The sequence below is a fragment of the Triturus cristatus genome, chromosome 3_1 (genome assembly GCF_964204655.1).
Source record: "Triturus cristatus chromosome 3_1, aTriCri1.1, whole genome shotgun sequence".
Classification (NCBI taxonomy): Eukaryota; Metazoa; Chordata; class Amphibia; order Caudata; family Salamandridae; genus Triturus; species Triturus cristatus.
Genome location: NC_140583.1, coordinates 816,135,630 through 816,158,873, shown reverse-complemented (window position 1 = coordinate 816,158,873; position 23,244 = coordinate 816,135,630). Strand labels below are relative to the sequence as shown.

The following is a 23,244-nucleotide window of genomic DNA, read 5'->3' as shown; positions in this document are numbered from 1 at the left end:
TATATATATATATATATATATATATATATATATATATATATATATATAGCCGCTTCACTTGCACCAATGTCTCGCACTCTCGAATGGGTGCTGTTCGGCGGGGGGGTGCTCCCGCCAATATTAACGCTGCACGCCTCCTCTCACTCCATAAAAGACACAGCACTCGCGGGGGAGAGTCAATAGATTTATTTTTGACTCACAACTCTCCAACCAGCGTTGTGAGTCAAAAATAAATCTATTGACCCTCCCCCGCGAGTGCTGTGTCTTTTCTGGAGTGAGAGGAGGCGTGCAGCGTATATATATATATATATATATATATATATATATATATATTCACTGAAAAAACCATAGGTTTCACACATGTTATAGTTAGCGGAAATTTTACTGATAAAAAACCAATGAAATTCCCCCGTTATAGTTAGTGCAGGCAACTATAACTCACGCGACCGCAATCCTCTGCTGATGCTAATACTGTATTTAGACACTTATTTGCCCATGTCTTCTTCCATACATTTTTAGCTATACATATATTACAAATATTTTTTTTTCATAAAGACACATATGTCATCAGCAGAAGATTGCGGTCGCGTGAGTTATAGTTGCCTGCACTAACTATAACGGGGGAATTTCATTGGTTTTTTATCAGTAAAATTTCCGCTAACTATAACATGTGTGAAACCTATGGTTTTTTCAGTGAATTTGCAAGGTTTTTTAAATGCTAATTCCTAACTATAACGTGTGTGAAACCTATGGTTTTTTCAGTGAATTTGTACGGTTTTTTAAATGCTAAGTTACTTTACGCCATTCGTGGCGTGCGCGCCCACTTAACGCAGTTCGTTCCGTGCGAGCACGGTGCGCTTCGCGCACCGTGCGCGCACAGTGAGCACGCGGTGCGCTTCGCGCACCGCGCGCCCACTTTACGCAGTTAGTGCCGTGCACGCACGGTGGGCACGCGGTGCGATGACAAAGCAAGAAAGCACGTCAACAAATCTGTTTCTGCTTTCCTCCGTGACTATGGTATGGGTGCCATTTACCACAACAACTTGCGTTATGACATGCAAGACATTTATAGAGGAGATGGTGTGCACTTCAATGATGAAGGGAACAGAGTCTTCCTCTTGAACCTTAGACTCTGCATCGGTACTTACTTGTAGGTACCACTAAAAAATCATTTCATAAACACAACGGCTCTTTTTAGAGCCCCCTAATATCTAAACACTTAAATCTGATTTTCATTTTTTTTTTTTTTTTCTACCGTACGCTTACCGTAAGCTTACCGTACGCGTACCCCGTGATTTTTTTTAACATCAATAAATGTTTTTTTTGTACTTTTCTGTCCTTCTTTGACCCCCTTACAAATGTTAGGGGGTCTGTAACTCTCCTCATTGCCCCCTTTCCTTGTTTTCACTCTTTTTTTTCAGAGTGAAATACACAAAATGGCGGCCGCCGCTTCCTGGTTTCGGCCGATTCGAATGTTTACTAAGATCTAAGAGCCAATCAGAATCGCGCTCGCGCACGCCACCGTACGCTTACCGTAAGCGTACGGTAAGCGTACCGTAAGCGGGCTCAGATATATATATTGATTTAAAGGCTATTTTCTCAGAATCTACTGAACAGATTTACACCAAACCTACAAAAGGCACTTCCTTGACCTAGGAACTACCTCTCTGCCAAATTTTGAGTAATTCTGTTCAGCCGTTCGGGCTGTAGCTCGTTCTAAAGGTCCTATGGAAAAATGCATGGGAAAAACGCGTTTTGGGACCCCCCTTTTATCTCAGCCCCCGCTTGACGGATCCCCCCCGAGACTTTCAGGGTAGGAGCGGAGCGTAGCGCCCCACCTATTTTGAGAAATTCGCGAGGATTCGTCGACCGGCGCCAAAGTTATTCAAAATAGAATGTTGAGGTTTTCCTATGGAAACGTGGTCCTAACTATAACTACCTACTGGCGACCGCCAGTAGGTAATATATATATATATATGTATATATATATACACGCGCGTCATGGCAAACAGAAGGGGGTGAATAAAATTATTTCAAGCACCAACGTAAAGGAGTTCGTTCATTCATTTTCGCCGCGCGCTGGAGGTTTCTGAATGCTTCAAATTCAAATATTATCTACTGGCGGTCGCCAGTAGATAGTTATAGTTACAACCTAGTTTCCATAGGAAATCTCAAAATTCTATTTTGAATAACTTTGGCGCCGGTTGACGAATCCTCGCAAAATTTTCAGAACTAATGGGGCGCTCCGTTCAGCTCCTACCCTGAAAGTCTCGGGGGGATTCGTCAAGCGGGGGCTGAGAAAAAGAGGGGGTCCCAAAACGAGTTTGCCCCATGAATTTTTCTATAGGACCTTTAGTCGCAGCTACAGCCCGAACGGCTGAACAGAATTACGTGAAATTCGGCAGAGACGTAGCCATAAGGTCAAGGAAGTGCCTTTTGCAGGTCTGGTGTAAATCTGTTCAGTATTTCCTGAGAAAATAGCATTTAAAAGCATATCAATATCTATACACGCGCACCGTGCGTGCACCGTGCGTGCACTGTGCGCGCACCCTGCCGTGCGCAATTCTGATTGGTTGTTAGATGTCGGTAAACATTCGAATCGGTCGAAACCAGGAAGTGTCGGCCGCCATTTTGTCTCTCGCAGTCTGAGGGGGTGAAAAAAAAAGGTGGAGAACGTGAAAAGGGGGCAGAGTGGACAGTTCCTGACCCCCTAGCCTTGGTCAGGGGGTCACAGAAGGACCCCCAAGTGCGAAAAAAACCATTTTTTTTTTAAATTAAAAATCGTGAGGTGCGCGCACGTTGCGCGCACGGCGGACCATGGGTGCTCGGGTCCTCGTCGGCGTGCTGACGTCAGTTCCACCCATTTTTTCTGTGCCACCGAGGTAAACGGGTGGACCCACAGATTTTCACATGTATACATAGTATACAAAATAAAATATTACAGATATTACATCACTGATGACATATTTGTCTTTCTGAAAAAAAAATATTTGTAATATATGTATAGCTAAAAATTAATGGAAGAAGACATGGGTAAATAAGTGTCTAAATACAGTGATGTACTATCTGACGTCATCAGCAGAGGATTGCGCCTGCACTAACTATAACGGGGGAATTTCAATGGTTTTTCACGAGTGAAATGTCCAGCTAACTATAACATGTGTGAAACCTATGGTTTTTTAAGTGAATATATATATATATATACAAAATGCGAAGTGGGTCGCACACCGCTCGTCATACTAGCAAATAGCCCCATAGGATTCTGGAGAATGTAGTGACAGCGGCGGGTACACCTATGCCACGAGTAAAAAGTTAAAATGCCATCCCTGGACACGTGTTTCGAGGTAATTGCCTCTCGTCAGCAGGGAGCAGGTACGTATGCGGGGTGCTGTAGACTGCCAAAAAATTATCAGGTATAGTACCTCTCACGGCGCGCGGGTGCGGGATCCGGGCTCGTCAACCCATGGCTCAGGGAGCTTTAAATACAAAATGCGAAGTGGGTCGCACACCGCTCGTCATACTAGCAAATAGCCCCATAGGATTCTGGAGAATGTAGTGACAGCGGCGGGTACACCTATGCCACGAGTAAAAAGTTAAAATGCCATCCCTGGACACGTGTTTCGAGGTAATTGCCTCTCGTCAGCAGGGAGCAGGTACGTATGCGGGGTGCTGTAGACTGCCAAAAAATTATCAGGTATAGTACCTCTCACGGCGCGCGGGTGCGGGATCCAGGCTCGTCAACCCATGGCTCAGGGAGCTTTAAATACAAAATGCGAAGTGGGTCGCACACCGCTCGTCATACTAGCAAATAGCCCCATAGGATTCTGGAGAATGTAGTGACAGCGGCGGGTACACCTATGCCACGAGTAAAAAGTTAAAATGCCATCCCTGGACACGTGTTTCGAGGTAATTGCCTCTCGTCAGCAGGGAGCAGGTACGTATGCGGGGTGCTGTAGACTGCCAAAAAATTATCAGGTATAGTACCTCTCACGGCGCGCGGGTGCGGGATCCGGGCTCGTCAACCCATGGCTCAGGGAGCTTTAAATACAAAATGCGAAGTGGGTCGCACACCGCTCGTCATACTAGCAAATAGCCCCATAGGATTCTGGAGAATGTAGTGACAGCGGCGGGTACACCTATGCCACGAGTAAAAAGTTAAAATGCCATCCCTGGACACGTGTTTCGAGGTAATTGCCTCTCGTCAGCAGGGAGCAGGTACGTATGCGGGGTGCTGTAGACTGCCAAAAAATTATCAGGTATAGTACCTCTCACGGCGCGCGGGTGCGGGATCCGGGCTCGTCAACCCATGGCTCAGGGAGCTTTAAATACAAAATGCGAAGTGGGTCGCACACCGCTCGTCATACTAGCAAATAGCCCCATAGGATTCTGGAGAATGTAGTGACAGCGGCGGGTACACCTATGCCACGAGTAAAAAGTTAAAATGCCATCCCTGGACACGTGTTTCGAGGTAATTGCCTCTCGTCAGCAGGGAGCAGGTACGTATGCGGGGTGCTGTAGACTGCCAAAAAATTATCAGGTATAGTACCTCTCACGGCGCGCGGGTGCGGGATCCGGGCTCGTCAACCCATGGCTCAGGGAGCTTTAAATACAAAATGCGAAGTGGGTCGCACACCGCTCGTCATACTAGCAAATAGCCCCATAGGATTCTGGAGAATGTAGTGACAGCGGCGGGTACACCTATGCCACGAGTAAAAAGTTAAAATGCCATCCCTGGACACGTGTTTCGAGGTAATTGCCTCTCGTCAGCAGGGAGCAGGTACGTATGCGGGGTGCTGTAGACTGCCAAAAAATTATCAGGTATAGTACCTCTCACGGCGCGCGGGTGCGGGATCCGGGCTCGTCAACCCATGGCTCAGGGAGCTTTAAATACAAAATGCGAAGTGGGTCGCACACCGCTCGTCATACTAGCAAATAGCCCCATAGGATTCTGGAGAATGTAGTGACAGCGGCGGGTACACCTATGCCACGAGTAAAAAGTTAAAATGCCATCCCTGGACACGTGTTTCGAGGTAATTGCCTCTCGTCAGCAGGGAGCAGGTACGTATGCGGGGTGCTGTAGACTGCCAAAAAATTATCAGGTATAGTACCTCTCACGGCGCGCGGGTGCGGGATCCGGGCTCGTCAACCCATGGCTCAGGGAGCTTTAAATACAAAATGCGAAGTGGGTCGCACACCGCTCGTCATACTAGCAAATAGCCCCATAGGATTCTGGAGAATGTAGTGACAGCGGCGGGTACACCTATGCCACGAGTAAAAAGTTAAAATGCCATCCCTGGACACGTGTTTCGAGGTAATTGCCTCTCGTCAGCAGGGAGCAGGTACGTATGCGGGGTGCTGTAGACTGCCAAAAAATTATCAGGTATAGTACCTCTCACGGCGCGCGGGTGCGGGATCCGGGCTCGTCAACCCATGGCTCAGGGAGCTTTAAATACAAAATGCGAAGTGGGTCGCACACCGCTCGTCATACTAGCAAATAGCCCCATAGGATTCTGGAGAATGTAGTGACAGCGGCGGGTACACCTATGCCACGAGTAAAAAGTTAAAATGCCATCCCTGGACACGTGTTTCGAGGTAATTGCCTCTCGTCAGCAGGGAGCAGGTACGTATGCGGGGTGCTGTAGACTGCCAAAAAATTATCAGGTATAGTACCTCTCACGGCGCGCGGGTGCGGGATCCGGGCTCGTCAACCCATGGCTCAGGGAGCTTTAAATACAAAATGCGAAGTGGGTCGCACACCGCTCGTCATACTAGCAAATAGCCCCATAGGATTCTGGAGAATGTAGTGACAGCGGCGGGTACACCTATGCCACGAGTAAAAAGTTAAAATGCCATCCCTGGACACGTGTTTCGAGGTAATTGCCTCTCGTCAGCAGGGAGCAGGTACGTATGCGGGGTGCTGTAGACTGCCAAAAAATTATCAGGTATAGTACCTCTCACGGCGCGCGGGTGCGGGATCCGGGCTCGTCAACCCATGGCTCAGGGAGCTTTAAATACAAAATGCGAAGTGGGTCGCACACCGCTCGTCATACTAGCAAATAGCCCCATAGGATTCTGGAGAATGTAGTGACAGCGGCGGGTACACCTATGCCACGAGTAAAAAGTTAAAATGCCATCCCTGGACACGTGTTTCGAGGTAATTGCCTCTCGTCAGCAGGGAGCAGGTACGTATGCGGGGTGCTGTAGACTGCCAAAAAATTATCAGGTATAGTACCTCTCACGGCGCGCGGGTGCGGGATCCGGGCTCGTCAACCCATGGCTCAGGGAGCTTTAAATACAAAATGCGAAGTGGGTCGCACACCGCTCGTCATACTAGCAAATAGCCCCATAGGATTCTGGAGAATGTAGTGACAGCGGCGGGTACACCTATGCCACGAGTAAAAAGTTAAAATGCCATCCCTGGACACGTGTTTCGAGGTAATTGCCTCTCGTCAGCAGGGAGCAGGTACGTATGCGGGGTGCTGTAGACTGCCAAAAAATTATCAGGTATAGTACCTCTCACGGCGCGCGGGTGCGGGATCCGGGCTCGTCAACCCATGGCTCAGGGAGCTTTAAATACAAAATGCGAAGTGGGTCGCACACCGCTCGTCATACTAGCAAATAGCCCCATAGGATTCAATATCTATACACGCGCACCGTGCGTGCACCGTGCGTGCACTGTGCGCGCACCCTGCCGTGCGCAATTCTGATTGGTTGTTAGATGTCGGTAAACATTCGAATCGGTCGAAACCAGGAAGTGTCGGCCGCCATTTTGTCTCTCGCAGTCTGAGGGGGTGAAAAAAAAAGGTGGAGAACGTGAAAAGGGGGCAGAGTGGACAGTTCCTGACCCCCTAGCCTTGGTCAGGGGGTCACAGAAGGACCCCCAAGTGCGAAAAAAACCATTTTTTTTTTTAAATTAAAAATCGTGAGGTGCGCGCACGTTGCGCGCACGGCGGACCATGGGTGCTCGGGTCCTCGTCGGCGTGCTGACGTCAGTTCCACCCATTTTTTCTGTGCCACCGAGGTAAACGGGTGGACCCACAGATTTTCACATGTATACATAGTATACAAAATAAAATATTACAGATATTACATCACTGATGACATATTTGTCTTTCTGAAAAAAAAATATTTGTAATATATGTATAGCTAAAAATTAATGGAAGAAGACATGGGTAAATAAGTGTCTAAATACAGTGATGTACTATCTGACGTCATCAGCAGAGGATTGCGGTCGCGTGAGTTATAGTTGCCTGCACTAACTATAACGGGGGAATTTCAATGGTTTTTCACGAGTGAAATGTCCAGCTAACTATAACATGTGTGAAACCTATGGTTTTTTAAGTGAATATATATATATATATATATATATATATATATATATATATATATATATAAATATTTTATTTTGTATACTATGTATACATGTGAAAATCTGTGGGTCCACCCGTTTACCTCGGTGGCACAGAAAAAATGGGTGGAACTGACGTCAGCACGCCGACGAGGTCCTCTTATGGCTCCTATGACGTCATACCTTGTTCCGAGCGGAGCCGTGCTATTATGACATCGTCATCGATGTGGGAAAGATAGGAAAGAATTTACGCGGAACGCTGGCACCGGGGATATTCACCTAAGTGTTCAGGCTAGTCCTTTGGGAGCAACTGTTTATGTTGCCACTCGAGAAACCGAAACCAGTGATCCGAGGGCAGAGGCCCTGCAGATGGCACACGAGGTGGGGAGCCCAGTCATGTGCACCGGCGGGGCAGCGAAGTGACAAGCACCACTACCCACAAAAAAGGTAACAAGGGCACTGAAAAACACAGGATCTCCTCTTTGTATCTGGCAGGATCAACAAGGTTAAAATCCCCTGGTTCCAAAATGTAGTATTAGTGCTACAACGGTCTTCAACAGGACCTGCGATGGATGCCACTTTTGCCTTCCGTACACTGGGGTGGTACATGGGTCACGCGGTACGGTCATACTGCGGTGGGACGCACACTCGTTGACCTCTCATGGCACTGCACCACACTTTGGGGACAACGCTTTCCATTAGCTGTGTTTTCTGATGACGCGTCGTGCCGGCCCCGTCCAACAGCAGAACTCCCCTTTAGATCCAAACAGACTCTTCCACTCTCTCACTGGAAGTGAAACCAGGCCACGCGGACACTTTCACAATACAACAGCCAGGAATGCACTTTTCGGTAAAAAAACAAAAACAAATTTCTTCCTCCTAATTTATCAAATAAACGACTCACTGAAGAACAGGGGCCAGCTTCGATCGGTAACCAGCCGTTACAACGACTTTTTTACTGCGCGATACCATTACAACGCATGCATTACCACGCATGCGTTGTACATCGCAAAGTCATTACTATGCATTTTTTTAGGAGCGCATGGTCATTTACCACACATGCCTTTACAACAAATTTTGTTGTAAAGGTATGTATGGTAAATGACCATGAGTTCTAAAAAAATGTAGACGATCCACCTCGTTGTAAGGAAACAGAGGCTGTTCCGTTTCCTCACAACGACGTGCACCGCCCCTCAGAGACGACATGAAGCAGGAACCACGAGGAGAGAGGAACCACGAGGAGTGAGAGGTAAGGGGGATTGGGCATGGGGTGGTGGTTACTTTTCTAGGGTTTAGGGTAGTGCAGGGGTGTTTGGGTAGTGTAGGGGGTCGTGCTGGGGGTAGTGTTTTAGGGTTTAGGGTAGTGAAGTGGTGTTTGTGTAGTCTAGGGGGTCGTACTGGTGGTAGTGTTTTAGGGTATAGGGTAGTGCAGTGGATTTTGTGTAGTGAAGGGGGTTGTGCTGGGGGTAGTGTTTTAGGGTTTAGGGTAGTGCAGTGGTGTTTGGGTAGTGTAGGGGGTCGTGCTGGGGGTAGTGTTTTAGGGTTTAGGGTAGTGCAGTGGTGTTTGGGTAGTGTAGGGAGTCGTGCTGGGGGGAGTGTTTTAGGGTTTAGGGTAATGCAGTGGTGTTTGGGTAGTGTAGGGGTCGTGCTGGGGGTAGGGGTTTAGGGTAGTGCAGTGGTGTTTGGGTAGTGTGAGGGGTACCGCTGGGGGTTGTGTTTTAGGGTTTAGGGTAGTGCAGTGGTATTTGGGTAGTGTTTTAGGGTTTAGGGTAGTGCAGCGGTGTTTGGGTAGTGTAGGGGGTAGTGTTTCAGGGTAGTGCAGTGGTGTTTGGGTAGTGTAGGGGTCGTGCTGTGGGTAGTGTTTTAGGGTTTAGTGGTGCAGTGGTGTTTGGGTAGTGCAGGGGGTCATGGGAGGGTAGTGTTTTAGGGTTTAGGGTAGTGCAGTGTTTTTTGGGTAGTCTTGGGGGTCGTGCTGCGGGTAGTGTTTTAGGGTAGTGCAGTGGTGTTTGGGTAGTGTAGGTGGTCAGCTGGGGTAGTGTTTTAGGGTAGTGCAGTGGTCTTTGGGTCGTACTGGCGGTAGATTTTTAGGGTTTAGGGTAGTGCAGTGGTGATTGTGTAGTGTAGGGGGTCATGTTTTAGGGTTTAGGGTAGTGCAGTGGTCTTTGGGTAGTGTAGGGGGTCGTGCTGGGGTAGTGTTTTAGGGTTTAGGGCAGTGCAGTGGTGTTTGGGTAGTGTAGGGGGTCGTGCTGGAGTAGTGTTTTAGGGTTTAGGGCAGTGCAGTGGTGTTCGGGTAGTGTAGGGGGTCGTGCCGGGGCTGGTGTCTTAGGGTTTATAGCAAAGCAATGCTATTCGGGTTGAGTAGGGAGTCCTGCTGTGGTTGGCGTTTTAGGGCAGAGCAGTGGTGTTCGGGCAGTGTAGGGGGTCGTGCTGGGGGTGGCGTTTTAGGGTATACAGAGCAGTGGTGTTCGGGCAGTGTAGGGGGTCATGCAGGGGGGTGGCGTTTTTGGGTTTAGGGCAGTGCAGTCGTGTTCGGGCAGTGTAGGGGGTTGTGCAGGGGGGGTGGTTTAGGGCAGTGCAGTGGTATTCGGGCAGGGTAGGGGCTCATGCAGGGGGTGGTGTTTTAGGGTAGTGCAGTGGTCTTTGGATAGTGTAGGGGGTCGTGCTGGGGGTGGTGTTTTAGGGTTTAGGGCAGTGCAGAGGTGTTCGGGCAGTGTAGGGCGTCGTGCAGGGGTGGTGTTTTAGGGTTTAGGGCAGTGCAGTGGTGTTCGGGCAGTGTAGGGGGTCGTGCAGGGGGTAGTGTTTTAGGATTTAGGGTAGTGCAGTGGTGTTTGTGTAGTGAACAGCGCTGCGTCAGTAGGCGAGACCTAAAAAGCATTGCACCAAGATGGCTGCCAACACTTCCTGGATTGAAGTGTTGGCAGCCAATTAGAACCAAGCTTGTTCTTGTGTAGTTAGGTCCCGCCCAGATATATAAAGATATTTTCCTTTAATATCTCAAAAACTACTGAACGGATTTCCACCATTTTAAAAAAAGGACACTTTCTGAACCAAGCACTACCGTTTTGGCAAATTTGGTGTAATTCCGTTCAGCAGTTCGGGCTGTAGCCGTGTCTAAAGTTTCCTAAGGGAAATTGATTTTCCGACCTCTATATTTGTAATTTCTCATGAACTACTGAACGGATTTACACCATTTAACAAAAAGGGCTCTTTCTGAACTAAGGGATACCTTTTAGCAAAATTTGGTATAATTGCGTTCAGCAGTTCGGGCTGTAGCCGTGTCTAAAGTTTCCTATGGAAAATAACATGGAGAAAACATGTTTTGGGCCCCCCCTTTTATCTCGGACCCCGCTTGGCAAATCACCCTGAAACTTTCAAACCAGGAGCTGACAGGAGCGCCCCACTAGTTTTGAAAATTTCGCGATGATTCCTCACAGGACGCCAAACTTATTGGGAAAACAAAAAATGCTTTTCCTATGGAAAATAGGTTCTAACTATAACTACCTACAGTAGGTAATATATATATATATGTGTGTATATGTATATATATATATATATATATATTTATTTATTTTATAGCAAGAAGCAGCTAAGGTATGTTTAAAAACATAATGACCTTGTTAATGAGTGTAAAACCCACCCCTAGATTTCAGTAGAACATGCAAAGGCTCCACCAGTAAGCGTCTTGAGGTTTGATAGGGAACGCGGGGGTCCCAGATCGGTCATGCATTTAAAGATTGTGGTGATGGTTCCTGCAAACCTACGGAGTTAAGGTTTTTTGCAGTTTGGAAAACAATTTTCGTAAACTTAACATTGAGCATCATGTTGGTGGGCTTCATTGCTGATATAATGGCTTGCCTGCATGATCCACCGCACATAGGCTATAGCCCACTCAGTACGGCATTCTCTTTACAGCGGCCCCTCCTTGCATACAGGGTGATCAATTCCTCACTGCACATGGGTGATGACCTGTTCAGTGCAGCAGTGGTCACGGCTCACTTCATGGTGGCCCTCCTCTGGCTTCCTGAAAACAGCATCATGAACTTCTGTAGGTGAAGAAACTTTTTTAAACTGCAGACATCCAGAATCAAAAGGTTTCTGAACAGTACTGTACAACTGGGTAACAAAATCAGACTACATTCATTAACAAATTCATATCTATATGACTACCGATATTCTACAGTTACAACACCAAGAAAACGGAGCCAGATGCTAGCATTTCCAGACGGTCTCTCTGAAAAAAATAATCTTTGCATTTTTCCACCTGGTGCAACAGCAGGTCTACATATCTGGTTTTCACACTACAATTAGAAAGAGAACCCTGGGACATTACCTCAAGACCGATCTTGATGAATATGAATTTCCACCACTCATGGGGGCATAGGTTTAGTTGGATAGTACAGTTCTATATTATATCTTTCAGTTTGAGGCAGTTGTTTTGTTTCTTTTTAACAACTGCTCTACATCATTTCTTCCTGCTGAGCAAAGATCCTAACCTGTGGTTGGTAGTTGACATGAAAACATTATTGGTGCAATTCAACATTTGGATGCAAAAATCAGACTGGATGATATTACCGACACAGATCAGGCAAGTGTCAATTGTCTATCTGCTTAAAAATGTGTGCAACTACCTTCTGTTTGACACATCTCTGATGATATTTCCAAGAATAAAACAGTAAAACAAAATATCAGACTTTAAGATTCTATTTTGCACACTACTGTTTAGCTTTTCTTTAATAGCCCAAACTTTAATCCACCCAAATCGGACTACTTCACTATACTAAGTTATCTATTCCATAACCGGTTACATCACTTTTTTTTGTTTTTTGTCCTCATGTCACCACCGATTAGTACAAATAGATACGCCCTTCGTGAATGCCCATAATCGGCTGCCGGTCAATCAGAAGTACTGGGTTATTTCGAAATTTGCACCGCCCTCCCAGTTACTGAAATGAGTGGGTGTAATCATTGGACAGAGAGATTTTCCATATTTAACAAATTGCAAAACCTGAGACTACTTTTATCCATTTCCTTGAAAAAACTTACAGAATTCCCTGCCAAGAGGGGGCTCTGATTGAGCCCAAAGTTTACAGATTTCTCTTCATGCCAGTAGTATTAAATACAAAAAATCAAATAATGGCAGTTCCCTTGCAAAACGAACTTATCTTTAACCTGCTGGGATATCCCGGCATTGGGGAAACATGGCGGACGGCTGAGACACTGGTCAGGAGCCTAGCAGGTGGCACTGGGGAAACTTGGCGGCCGGCTGAGGCGCCCGTTGGGAGCCTAGCAAGGGGGAGCCGTGTAGCAGCGTAATTGTACTCACCAGCTGGGGGCTCTGGAGGGATCTGGGGTCCAGTGGTGAATGGTGGCGCTGGGGTCTCCACCCTGGGTTGCGGCGGCAGAAGCGCTGCGGGCGCTTCGCTTGGCTCAGCAGTGTGGAAACGAGGAGAACATAGCTGGCAGAGTCAGCACAAGCAGCTTGTGCCCTGAAAGGGATTCTGTAACACTGGCTGGACAGCAAAACAAGGGAAAAGCGGTAGGTGACCTGCAATTGACCGTGGGTAAACAGTTGAATTATGACAAGGAAAGTAATAGTGCTGGGTGGATGGAGGCAAATGGACATAGTGGCCTAAGGGTTGAACTACAACAGGAGAGGCAAGGTGGATACCAGAAAATCAGCCCTGAGAATACAGATAGATCTCAGTCCCGTTCGGATAGACGCTACACACTGAGATCACGTATTTGCTCCCCTTGGGTATTGGAGGAGGGCGGAGGGGCTGAAAAAACTCCCTCACAACCTACAGTAAGACTACACGCCAGTCGGAGGAAAATTAGAACAAATACTGGTCTTAACAAGGTGCTCCTTAAAGGATCACTACCAAATTGGCGAATACGAGGGATACAAGTAGCCGGAGCCAAATATTTTCAGAAAATCACTCCCTCACTTAGCGGCATATGTATCAAACCCTTTTCCCGTTCGCAAACGGGCCGATTCTCAGAATCGGCCTGTTTGCAAACGGGAAAAGGCCTTTTGGGATGTATCATCCCAAATTAGAGAATCGCAAATTTGCGATTCTCTATTTTGCAATTGCATTTAAGGAATTGCAAATTGCGATTCCTTAAATGCGATGTAACAAGCACCCAAGTTGTGCGATTTCTCCTTAAGAAACCGCAAATTACCACCAACTTCAAGTTGGTGGTAATGTGCGATTTCCTTGAAAGATGCACTTTTTGGCATGTATGTGCGCCACATGCGCACACATGCTCATGACACCCTTGCACCCTTGAAATTATTCTCAATTTGCGATTCTCTAATTGCGAATCGCTAATTGAGAATGTCTTCCCATTCATTCCTATGGGCCTCCTGGCCCATAGAAATGAATGGGAAGGTATTCCTTAATTGCGATTCGCAATTTGCTAATCGAATTAAGGAATGCCAAAGAATCGCTAACAATTTGCGAATTTTTACTTACATGTCGTTTGCGATTCCCAAATAGCGATTCTCAAAAAATCGCTATTTGAGAATCGCAAATAGAGAATTTGATACATATGCCCCTTGGATCTTATTTTGAGCTTAGGACCGACGCAGGAAGTGAGGAGGGTAGTATAGAGAGCATGGATGGTAAAAATAAAATACCCCTGGGCAGGAATGTTTGGAGAATAGAGCGAAGAAGCCTAACACGAAGACTACTCCTAACAGCGAGCCTGATATTTCACCAGTTCTTTCAATAGTTACAAAGCAAAATAGATTCTCGTCCCTGAATGTGGAGTAGTTACCCTCTGAGGTCAGTGGCGAAGGAGATGATGCTCCAGTACAATACCTAGGGGTTGATGGACTATCTACCCCAAAGGGAGTAGGTAAAAGCACTAGTAGCTCAGATAGTAAAAATGCATTGCAGGAGATGTTGTGTCGTCTTTTTCTCTAAATTAAAGAGCGCTTCGATATTTCAGAGGCAAATCAGAAAGAGATCCAGGGAACCTGCTTGAGCCTGGAAGGAAAGATAGAAGGCCTCGCTATACGAACACAAGAACTGGAGCTGGGTTTCCAAGACTTACAGGCTAAAGCCCAAACAAACACACACGAGGTGGAGCGGTTAAAACAAAGAGAGAGAGTACTATCGGAAAGACTCGAAAGGCTGGAAAATAATGCCAGGAGAAATAATATCAGAATCCTGGGTGTGGCTGAGGGGTTGAAAGGAACAGATATAAAAGCATTTGTGATAAACATCCTGAACAGTTAGTTTCCACAGGAAGTCACTCCGTTAAATTTAGAACCAGAAACTCAGCAAGTGCACAGAGACCCTTTCAAACTACATCCAGGTCGGAAAAAAAAACACGCAAGACCCTGATAAACTTTCTCTCTTACTCAGTAAAAGAAAAAATCTTGGGGTTAGAGTGAAGAGAAAAATCACTACAAGCAATGGGTGCTTCCTACAGGTTTAGGTCGGATATCTCAAAGGAGACAGCCGATAGACAGTGGGAACTGGGTACCAAAATGGATGAGTTAAAGAAAGTGGGAGCATCCGTACAATTGATTAGACCCGGATGAGGTGGACAAATTTATCCAAGAAGTAAAACTAGGGAATAAAAGTAATAAATAGAAGACAGGTGGCAGGAAGAGGTGATGGTAATATAGGTAACATGGTCCCCCTTCAGCATATGCTTAATAGGCAGCAGAGATGCCTACAAAATATATTTTTCAGGGAGGGTTTCCACAGGAGGGTGCACCAATGGTGGGGAGCATAGGGAATTTTTTTTCTTCAATGCTTTGTCCTCAAGTCAGTAAAGGAGTGCCTGTTATAAATGATCAAAAACAAGGCCCTCAGGGATATCAAATGAGGAAGTTGAAGAAGCACGAGTAAGAAAGACCCGACGATTCTTTGTTGGAATGTGAATGGGCTGCGGGTTAAAAGAAGGCAGAGAATTATATAGCAATATTTAAAAGATCAGAATGCTGAAATAATTATGCTTCAGGAGACTCATCTTCTGAGACAAGAATGTAGGGAATTTTTTTCTAAACAAAGATGGATTGGAAAGTGGGTATCTACTGATCGAGCTCACTGTACTAAACGGATAGTAATAATAATATAGGCAAATTCAGGGATTGAGCTCCTTAGATACAGAGCAGATGAGGGTGGGCATTGGATAATTGCCAAGATTAAAATAGCTCCTAGCACATATTCCTAGAAATATAGATGATGCAACGCCGTGCTTTTCACGAACCTGGTTGATTTTCAATCCCCCATTATTCTGGGTGGAGATTTTAATGTCCTATTGAATAATGATCTCGATAGGTCGTCAGCTAGGACTCAAATTACCTCCCCTAAGATGAGGGCATACTTACTAGATATGATGGAGAATTTTAATCGGTGTGACGTCTTCCCAGAGTTGAGGGTAAACGCAGGGGTTACTCCTTCCATAGTAAGAAGAACGGGCCCTTTTCAAGAAAAGATTATCTTTTTATGGATAAAAAAAGAAGTGGAGTTAGTAGCCGGGATAAACCATTTGCCCATTCAGAGTTCGGATCATGGAGCATTGTTATTAAAAATCGAAAAGAGGAAGGGACATCCATACAATCGGTAGGTGGACGATGAATAGAAGGATTATGCTACAGTCCGAGATAATAGAGAAGGTGCGTAGTAACACTGGATTTCTTCTCATGGAACCTGGGGTCAGCCCCCGTGCACACGGTATGGGATTCCTATAAGGCATGCTTAAGAGGTATTGTTAAAAATCTAAAGGTATACTGGGTCAGGGAACAGAAAAAACACCTTAATAAAATTGAGGAGGAGCTAGGCAAAATGGAAAACCTATTAAAAAATAACAAAGGCTTGGAAAGAGAAAGAAAGGAGTGGGTAGATAAAATTTAAGGTTTACGGTTGACGTCTCGAACCAAATTGGAGGAGAAAGTAACTCAACAGTGGGAGGTGAGCAGATCTAGAGATATAATGCAAGGGGAATGCTGGGGAAAGCTCCTGGCTTGGAAATCTAGGTTAGACAGAAGTCAAAAATGTTATAGGGAAGATTCTAGAAGAGGAGTCCGGCACATAGTCGAGGAGACCGAAAAAATCTGAGTTGCGTTTACTAACTTCTTTCAGGAGCTATATACAGAAGACCTAGAGGTAACCGAGCAAGAAATACAAGGTTGGCTCTTAAGTAAGCAGCTCCATAAACTTACAGAAGCCCAAGCCCTCTACATAGGACGAGAAATAGATGGTAGTGAAATCCTGGACAAACTGAAAAAGCAAAAAAACGGGATTCCGAGTGAAATGTATTCGGTACTTCAGGAGGGGATTTTCCCTGTGTGGGTCAAATTATTCAATTCTATTCTGAGAGAAGGGGGCCCTATCCCATTGACATGGAACGAAGCAGTAATTTTCTCAATCTTGAAGCCAGCCAAGAACCTGACACATTGCGAATCATTTCGTGCAATATCATCACTCAATAATGACTATAAGATCTTCTCTGGGGTTCTTGTTGCACGTTTGAATAAGGTTGTGGGGCTGCCGATTCATCAAGATCAAAAAGGTTTTCTCCCTGGGAGATATATAAATGAGCTTAATAACTCCTTAATAGGCTCCACAGATTTAGCCATAACGCCCCCCTCGCAATTATCACATTAGATGCTGCAAAAGCATTTGATTGTGTCAATTGGAGGTTTTTAAGACAACATTAGTATATTTTGGTGTGGGCGAAAATATGATTGTAGATTTTATAAATAGTGTCAGAGTTCCAACAGCAAAGATTCTAGTTAATGATAGTTTGTCTCCCCCAGTACGAATCGAGAGAGGTACAAGACAGGGCTGTCCTTTGTCTCCTGTATTGTTTGATCTATACATAGAGCCTTTCGCTCAAAGTTTGAGGTTAAATGAAGAGATTAAATCCTTTAAAATCGTGGCATACTCTAGGAAGATCTCGCTTTATGCTTTTGACCTTATGGTTTATACCTCGGACACATTATGAACTCTACCACATCTTATGGCGGAAGTGAGGGAATTTGGGAAACTGGCGGGATATGCGGCAAATGAAGAAAAAACAGAAGTAATGATAAGGAGCCAAGACAGTGGAGAAATAAAATGCTTGGAGGAATTTAGGTATCTGGGGACTAAAATAATTAAAGACCTTGGGAAGGTAGCGGCTGTTAATTTGGATATAATAGGAAAGGAGATAGATGTATTATTAAAAAGATAGCAGAACCTCCCACTTACAATCTACGGCCGGATTAATTTGGTGAAAATGTCCATGTTGCCAAAACTCACCTTCCTCTTTGATAATATTCCGTTGCACTTCAAAACAAAAACACTTCTGAAGCTGCAGGGGAAGATTTTCTCTTTCATATGGGCTAGTAGAGGAATACGCCTCTCATGGAAAAAGTTGAGATGGAAAGCTGGTTTGGGAGGCCTGGGCCTTCCCGATCTTCAGATCTATTGTTGGGCGTTTCAACTTAAAAACAATAGAATGCTTTTACAAAGACCCGATGAATCTTTAATAGGGGTCATGTTTAAATCCATGCTAGTGGGTATGCCTGAGGAGGGCTTTTCCTATAAATATGGGGCACCAAAATCTTCTAAAACGTCAGATTAAAATGCCTCCAGTCAGCGGCAAGGACTTGGTTTGAGATAAGATCGATCCTAGGTGTACCTTATTACAGCAGACTGTCTCCCATATGGGATTCCCCTATTACACCGGAACGTCTATCAAATAGCCTAGCAAGACCACTGAATAAGCCAGATGTTAGGCAGTGGGGGCAACTGTTAGATGACTGACAAAAACTAACTTGGAGATTCTGGTATGACAAGACAAAGGGGGCAATATCCAGATTTAAAATCTACCAGATCAATTCCTGGCTCAAGAGTCACAATGGGTTAGATAGAGTCTCGAACCCAATGGAACTGGGACTTGAGATCACAACAGCAAGGAAAAAAGAGGTGGCACTTTGGTATCAATTTCTCCTGGATGCATAACTGGCGGAAATGCAATCACCACACAGTGTATGGGATGGATGCTTGCCGGAAGCGGAGCTGGCAGATTTCTGGCAAGTATCTTGTGCAACACTTTACTTGGTGGTTAAACCTACTGCTTTAAAGGAAGATCACTTTTTTACTTTACATAGAATCTATTGGACCCCATAAAGGCTGGGAAAGATAAAAGGAGGCACAGATTCAAAGTGCAAGCAATGTGGCAGTGGAGATGCTGATGATGTGCACATGTTTGCCAATTGTTCAAAATTGGGAGGATTCGGGTCAGCAGTGGTTCAGACCATTTCACGCTCCGTAGGTGTCAACATAGAGGTAAGCCCGGAGTTAATCATGTTCGGGTTATCATAGCCGGTTATATCACTCTTATGTTTCTTAACTAAATACAGAGGATATCAAAACATTTGATAATTATGTGTGCTTGCCCTTCTATCTTTTATTTTGATGGCGACAAATAATCTCATCACAAACTCTTATATTCTACTATAAACATCTCACCATTAGTTATGTATGTGCTCTTTATTGAGACACTAGATCTACTGTTCAGTATCTGCAGAAGTCGCACCTCTCGATGATTGAATCTTAATTTTGGCAATATCTATACAAGCGGAGATGAGCTCCGTCCAAGTTATATTACATACGGTTTGGAGTGGTCATGCAATTAAGATTATTATTTTATAGATATTGCTGTTTGTGTGGAGTATGATAGAGTGAAGATGGCTAGTGACAGAAAATTGGAGCATCCCTATGGTGTTTCTGCTGTCCACAGATTGTGGTTTCTTGATGTAATTACCTTATCAGTTCCAGGGATAATCTCATATATGCTGAGTTGGTTCCTGGTCTCTCTCATGTACCTCTCCTTTTCAGGACACATATCTGGACAAGTGCCAACAAAAATGTGAGCCCGGTCCAGGTCTGTACGCTTTACCCGTGCTGAAAGATAAGGTGTAACATACGAATAAGTCAAGAGCTAAGGGAACAAGGAAAAGAATTACATATCCAGCAATGGATGTGATGAGCAAGGAGCAGAGGATTGAGTAATAAAATCATAGATACGAGCTGAGCGGCAAGGAACAAAACAGCAAAGGCAAAAACAGAGGATCAAGATAACAAAGCATGCAGATGAGAAGATGAGCAACAGAATAAGATCAAGGAGCGAAGGACAAGGAAAAAAATTTCAGCATATTCCTGTGGGAGTAAATATGTACTATATACACCTTTTAACAGCAACATATCATCCACGCACAATCTTGTCACTTGCGCCAAGTATCAATATGTGATCATTAAATAACCACCCCTGATTATATTCAGCCAATAAGCTTGCACAGTGAGTTGAACTGTTTGTGCTGAACGTCAAAAATATGCTCTCAGTCTTCCACCATTATGAGGTCATCAAATTGAATAAAAGTGACATCTTTTATTTACAGCCATTGGAAAAACCAGAAGTGTGGTATGAAGTAGTAAATAAAAAACAAACAAGGTATTACTATTATTGTACCGCTGCATTACTATCTTAAGCACTTCTGGCAGAAGGGCTTTGAAATTAATAAATACAAAAGTTGATTGCAGCGAGGGAACATTTTATCATTTCTTCAAAAAAGGTTTAGAACTGACCAGCTATGAACTGAGTCAACCTACCTTCCCTGTTTTTTGTTGCCGCTCACGATACCCCTCAGTTCTGTATCTTCTCCCCAGGAATGTTCCATCAAGAAAGGTGATTCAGACTTCACTTGTTGAAATCATTGATCCTCACACACCTACACAGTCCCCGCAACACAGAGGTCATTAGGGATATACCCTTTGATAATAATGTCCTCTTTGTGCAAGCATATAATTGCAAGTATGTCTAATAACTAGATCGGTCTATGAGAGAATTCAAAACTTTCTTCAGAATAGCATTCGGATTCAGTTTGTGAGAACTCCCTTCTTTATTATGCTGTTCTTCCACTTGCATGTTTCATGATGTTCAGTGTGGCTGCCATTCATTTATTAATCTCCTTGATGCAGCTGTGCATTGATGACCCTTTTTAGGTCGAGCCTGGGCAGCTCTGCAAGCCATGTATTGGAGTATGTACTTGAAGCCCTGCCCACTCCCGGCCTATTGGCTTGTGTCATTGTCCTTCATAAATGCTGGCTTCTGATTCGTTATTAGGCTTGTTGGTCCCTCCTTAGTACCGCCTTGTCTTCATTTGTAACCTCCCATGAGAACTGGCTCTTTTACTTCGGTTGTTACACAGTACCTCTTCTTTAGTCTGTAAGCACTATTTTCGTATATGAATTTCTCTTACTGCAGGCTGGCAGGAGGGTCCCTCATGCGCAGTTGTGACTACCGGCTTCTTTAACTCGTAGGAAATGGGGAGCTCTTCAAAGCCATGGGAGACAGAAGGGGGCAACTCAGCGATGCCTTTAGGGAGGTCAAATGCGTGCGATTATATTTCTCTAGATCTGGCGTGTGTATTTTCTGCATAAACATCTATGTTAAACATGAATATACTTTAGATTAGCTTCTCCGTTCACTTGCTAAAAACTGTAGTGAAGACTGCTATTTATATACGTACAATGCTAAGTTAGCACAACCGAGTTAGATGTTAGAAAACCATCTTGCCACTTTTGCTGCTTTTGCACACGACACTGTAGTTACATGTTATTAATTGAGAAATGCTTGCTCGCCTTTGCTTCACATGAGAACTGTCTGTTGTTCACATCCCGAACAGTGAGCAGCGACCTTGGTCTGAACATTGTGTAAAGAAACAGTCTGGGTCGCTAGACGGTGCATGTTGTTGGGTTCAGGTTGATCGGCCCACTATTTAGCCATAACACACACGCAGCTGCAAATACCTGAAAGTCGAGTGCTTTTAATATTGCAGGCTGCATGCTTTAGACACATTCGTAAGAAGAGCTTTCCCAGGAGCAGAGTCTAGCTGATCCTGTGATGTGATTCCACTAAGCTGATCTTTACGGTATGGAGTTCCCCATTCAAGCCTAGAGACCTTTTATTAGTAATAATAATAATAATAATATTAGTTTACTAGCGAAAGGAAGGTGGCTGTCATCCACTGTCATTTTATTATGATTACTCCTTTCATTTTCTATGGTATTGTAACTATGCTGATGGTTTCGATCTTAATCATTTGTCTGCTTATGTTAGCCAAAGTACTGCATCGCGGTTGCACCGGCTAGAATGGGCCCGTTGAACAAGTTACTTACCTTCGGTAACGATGTATCTGTAAGAAACATTAGTTAGTTAGATTCCTCACCTTAGAATATCCCCAGGCATCAGACTGGATCCGGAAGATTTTTCGTCAGCAATACCCCTTGCGCGTCGCTAGGCGTCGTCTGCGGCTCCGCGTCAGTCGTTGGCGTCGTGCGTCGTAATGACATCGTCTGAGTACTTAGACGCCGCCCTCGCGCACTGACGTCAGTTCTTGTACATAGCTTTCCACGCCAGGAACGCAGAGCCATGCAAGAGACCGACACTGGTCCCAAAAAAGTCTAGGGGCCTGAAAAGGACAACCTTAACCCTAGATGTCAGTTCGCAGAACGGGGAGGATGGGTGGGTCGGTGAGGAATCTAACTAACTAATGTTTCTTACAGATACATCGTTACCGAAGGTAAGTAACTTGTTCATCTGAAAGAAACACGTTAGTTAGATTCCTCACCTTAGAATAGATACACAAGCAATACCAACCCCGGTGGTGGGTCTGCGAACCAAGATCACACCAGAAAGTCCTGGAGGACAGAACGGCCAAAGAAGCCATCCCTCCGGACTTGGCTGTCTAGGCAATAGTGCCTGGCAAACGTGTGTAGCGAAGCCCACGTAGCCGCCTGACAGATGTCCTGCAAAGGGACTCCGTGTCCCAAAGCAGTAGTAGCCGCTGTAGCCCGAGTAGAATGGGCGCGCAGCCCAACAGGAGGGTCCTTTTTCGCCAAGGAGTAACAGATTTTAATGCACAAAACGACCCACCGGGAGATGGTCCGTTTGTGCACAGCTTTACCCTTCTTAGCACCCACGTATCCAACGAAAAGTTGGTCGTCCACCCGGAACTGTTTTGTGCGGTCCAAATAAAAGGAGAGTGCACGTTTTGGGTCCAGACGGTGGAGCCTCTCTTCCTCTTTGGAAGGTTGCGGAGGCGGAAAGAAGGTGGGCAAGGTGACAGATTGCCCAAGATGAAAGGGGGTCACCACTTTCGGTAGAAAGGAAGGACGAGGCCGAAGGACAACCTTGTCCGGATGAACAGATAGAAAAGGAGGCTTGGACGATAGAGCCTGGAGCTCACTCACCCGTCTAGCCATGGTGATGGCTACCAGGAAAGCAGTCTTAAGCATCAGAAGACGAAGAGGACAATTGTGAAGAGGCTCAAAGGGAGCGCACATCAGAAATGTGAGAACAAGATTCAAGTCCCACTGAGGCATTACGAAAGGAACAGGAGGGAACGTATGAGTAATGCCTTTAAGAAAGCGTTGAACCACAGGGGACTTGAAAAGAGAAGGCTGATCAGGAAGCCGTAAGAAGGCAGAGAGGGCAGCAAGATAACCTTTCAAGGTGCCCAGGGCAGAGCCCTGCCGGGCCAAAGAAAGAAGAAAGAGGAGAGAACCTCAGAAAGAGGGGTGGAAAGGGGATCCACAGCCTTTGCTGTGCACCATGCCACAAATTTGTTCCACCGGCAGGCATATACCGTTTTTGTGGAGGGACGCCTGGCTGCCAGAATGATATCACAGACTTCAGGAGGCAAGTCAAATGGCATCAACTGCCGCCGCTCAATCTCCACGCATGGAGGTGGAGGCTGGACAGGTTCGGGTGGAGGACCATCCCCTGCTGCTGCGACAGAAGATCCTCCCGAAGGAGCAGACGTATCGGAGGATCGGTCAACATACTGAGTAGCTCGGGATACCAGTACCTTCGTGCCCAATCCGGAGCCA

The 23,244-nt window shown here is 45.4% G+C and overlaps 1 protein-coding gene across 1 annotated transcript in view; it reads right to left on the bottom strand.

Moving 5' to 3' along the window:
- Positions 1 to 23,244, bottom strand: part of MCM3AP (minichromosome maintenance complex component 3 associated protein) — a 693,444-nt gene that overhangs the window by 461,696 nt on the left and 208,504 nt on the right. The window contains exon 7 of the mRNA XM_085645158.1: positions 19,118 to 19,257. Within this exon, the coding sequence (XP_085501284.1) occupies positions 19,118 to 19,257 (140 nt within the window). The remainder of the gene's footprint in view (positions 1 to 19,117; positions 19,258 to 23,244) is intronic.